Genomic DNA, 2,862 nt, shown 5'->3' with positions numbered 1-2,862 from the left:
GGTTCAACGGGTTGGTTCAACGGGTTGGTTCAACGGGTTGCTTCAACAGGTTGGTTCAACAGGTTGGTTCAACAGGTTGGTTCAACAGGTTAGTTCAACAGGTTGGTTCAACAGGTTGGTTCAATAGGTTGGTTCAACAGGTTGGTTCAACAGGTTGGTTCAATAGGTTGGTTCAACAGGTTGACTCAACAGGTTGGTTCAACAGGTTGGTTCAACAGGTTGGTTCAATAAGTTGGTTCAACAGGTTGGTTCAATAGGTTGGTTCAACAGGTTGGTTCAATAGGTTGGTTCAATAGGTTGGTTCAACAGGTTGGTTCAATAAGTTGGTTCAATAGGTTGGTTCAACAGGTTGAGGTTGGTTCAACAGGTTGGTTCAACAGGTTGACTCGACTGCACAGCTGACCAGCTGGTCCTTCTTGACCATGTGAGCAGCTGGTTTTGGTTGTCAGCAGCAAACTGGTTGATCCACTCTGAGAAGGAGCTATTTAAGAGACTGAGCTGAATACAGCTCCTCAGACTGAGGAAGTCCTTCGGATGAGAGACGAAACGTTTCTACATTTTTTTGTTTTTTTGAATGTCCAGAGGACCAGATTGAACTTTTTTTAGATGTTTAAAAAAACGTTTCCACCCTCCGTCCCGGTCCTCCCGCCTGCCGGGGCTCGGGGTCCGGCCTCTCGTGCTTCATCAGGTCTGCAGCTCGTATGATCCTCCGCGGTGACTCCGCTCGCTCTGAATTCTGTCGTCACCAAACACAACAAACTCCTGGACTTCAGAATTAAACACAGTGATGTCATTATTGATTTTAAATCTTTAAAATAGATCCAGCTGCTGCTCTGAGTTACGAGAAATTGCAAATGGAGGATCTGTGACTCCTCCAGTGACTCCGCCCCCTGACCAATCAGTGAGCGAGGGTGTTCTGGCGTCACGTTTTGGTGCCGGCTCAGCTCGAACGGTCCCACCAGAGAAGCAGCTGAATCATCTAAAAAGTTCTGGTGGAGCAGTGCTCGGGATGAGCAGAGGTGGGTGGATCTCAGCTGGTCTGGGAACGCCTCGGGATGCCCCCGGAGGAGCTGGTCCAAGTGGCTGTGGAGAAGGAAGTCTGGACCTCCCTACTGAAGCTACTACCCCCACGACCCGACCCCGGATTAGTGGAAGAAAATGGATGGATGAGGTTCTGTTTCTGCTCCAAAGTCCAGGTCTGAGTTCCTGAAGGTCCAGATGTGCAGTGAGGACAACTAAGACTGGACACAGAACAGGTCTGGAACCGGTCCGTCAGAGAACAGCTGCCTGTCAGTCAGGAGGTTGTTGATCCGGTCCCAGCCCCTCCAGAGCCTGGACCACCTGGATGACACTTGAGGTGGTGACCATGACCCAGTTTACCTGGAAACCAACAGTGATCTGTAGTTCTGACCCGGTTTGTCTGAGAATTTGGTTTCTGCTGGAACCCTGTCAAAGTTCTGGACCCAACCTTAGTTTTAACATCTTACCTGAAAGTCCGACTCGTTTGTTGCCAAAAGTTCTTCTGAAGTCTGGGAGACTCTGTTCTGGTCAGATGTTCTGGACCAGTTCAGATGTTCTGGTCAGATGTTCTGGACCCTTTCAGAGTTCTGGTTAGAAGTTCTCAAAGCTGCAGGTTCTGAAATACGGAGCAGTTCTGGTTCAGACCCATGTTGGTCCAGTAGAACCACCAACAATCAACAACACGACCCAGACCAGTTCCAGTGACACCAGAACCAAGCAGAGACCCGATAAACTGAGAGCAGAGACACGTCATCAGAACCAGCTACATCTTTATTCAGATCTACACACTGAGGGGGTTGGCTGAGAGGGGGCGGGGCTTAAGGTTTGGACCCGACCAGGTTCTGCAGAGTGATGGCGATCTGATCCGCTGACATGTTGTCCACGGAGACGCTCCTCTCTGTCCCCAGCTCTGAGGACACAAACAGACAGTCAGTCCCAAGAACCGAGCCCAGTCCCCACGGTGCCAAGCAGCAGGACTCACCGTATCGGGCCCAGAGCCGGGCCTGGACTCCAGAACACTCCCGGATCAGGATGGGGAAGTCTGGGTTGGACTTCTTTAGGGTCACGTAGTTGTGCTCCACAAAGTCTCTGAAAGATGGACCACACATCAGGACACGCCCACTGGTGACACGCCCACTCCCTGTGCTCCTTAAGCTGTTACAGAGCCTCAGGTGGTTCTGGAGGCACACACGGGTCTTATTTGGTATTTGTGAATCAGTTTTGTAACCCTGTAAAATAAATATGTGATTTGTGCACGTGTACATAAAAGTTAGTGTAAAAAGATTTGAATTAGTAAAAATAATTCCACAAGTTCCCGATGTTTTGGAGAACTGAAGTTTTACAGACGAACTCTGAAGTGACCTCTGACCTCTGAAGCAGAACTCATTTCTGCTGCTAGCTAAAAGCCTCCTGACTTCATGTCGGCAGCATTTAGCTTGTGTTAGCATTAGCATGTTGTCAACACCATCTCCTTCGGTCATTAGAGCTCATCCACTCATCTTCAGTTCGGCGTTTCTTTGTCCTGAACAGCGGAACCAAAAACCACAAAGTAATCTAGAGTCTTACCTTTGAGCACTCGCTGCTTCTCGACCTTCACACGACAGCATTATTTCATCATCATTACATCATCGTTGTTCACCGCGGCTCAGGTGACTGAAAACTATCCAACACACCAAACCACTTTATTTATAAAGCACTTAAAACAGCAACAAGGCCAACCAAAGTGCTGTACAGACAGAACAACAGGTAACACACACAGCAAAATACAAAATGAGGTAAATCAGAATATAGACATAAAACGATGCAGATAATGACGACAAACCAGTGTGGAGCATACAGGAT

The 2,862-nt window shown here is 48.5% G+C and overlaps 1 protein-coding gene across 1 annotated transcript; it reads right to left on the bottom strand.

The window, feature by feature from the left end:
* Nucleotides 1-1,773: 1,773 nt before the first annotated feature.
* On the bottom strand, nucleotides 1,774-2,144 carry ndufa2 (NADH:ubiquinone oxidoreductase subunit A2). Its single transcript, XM_037687193.1, has 2 exons — nucleotides 2,003-2,144; nucleotides 1,774-1,930 (listed from the first exon to the last, which is right to left on the bottom strand). The coding sequence occupies exons 1-2, from the start codon at nucleotides 2,127-2,129 to the stop codon at nucleotides 1,839-1,841; spliced, it is 219 nt and encodes a 72-aa protein (XP_037543121.1). The 5' UTR covers nucleotides 2,130-2,144; the 3' UTR covers nucleotides 1,774-1,838.
* Between the last annotated feature and the right edge of the window lie 718 nt (nucleotides 2,145-2,862).

Source organism: Nematolebias whitei, chromosome 14 (genome assembly GCF_014905685.2).
Source record: "Nematolebias whitei isolate Nwh7 chromosome 14, NemWhi1, whole genome shotgun sequence".
NCBI classification, from domain to species: Eukaryota; Metazoa; Chordata; class Actinopteri; order Cyprinodontiformes; family Rivulidae; genus Nematolebias; species Nematolebias whitei.
The sequence above is the reverse complement of the archived record's forward strand: the minus strand, read 5'-3'. Positions and strand labels throughout refer to the sequence as shown.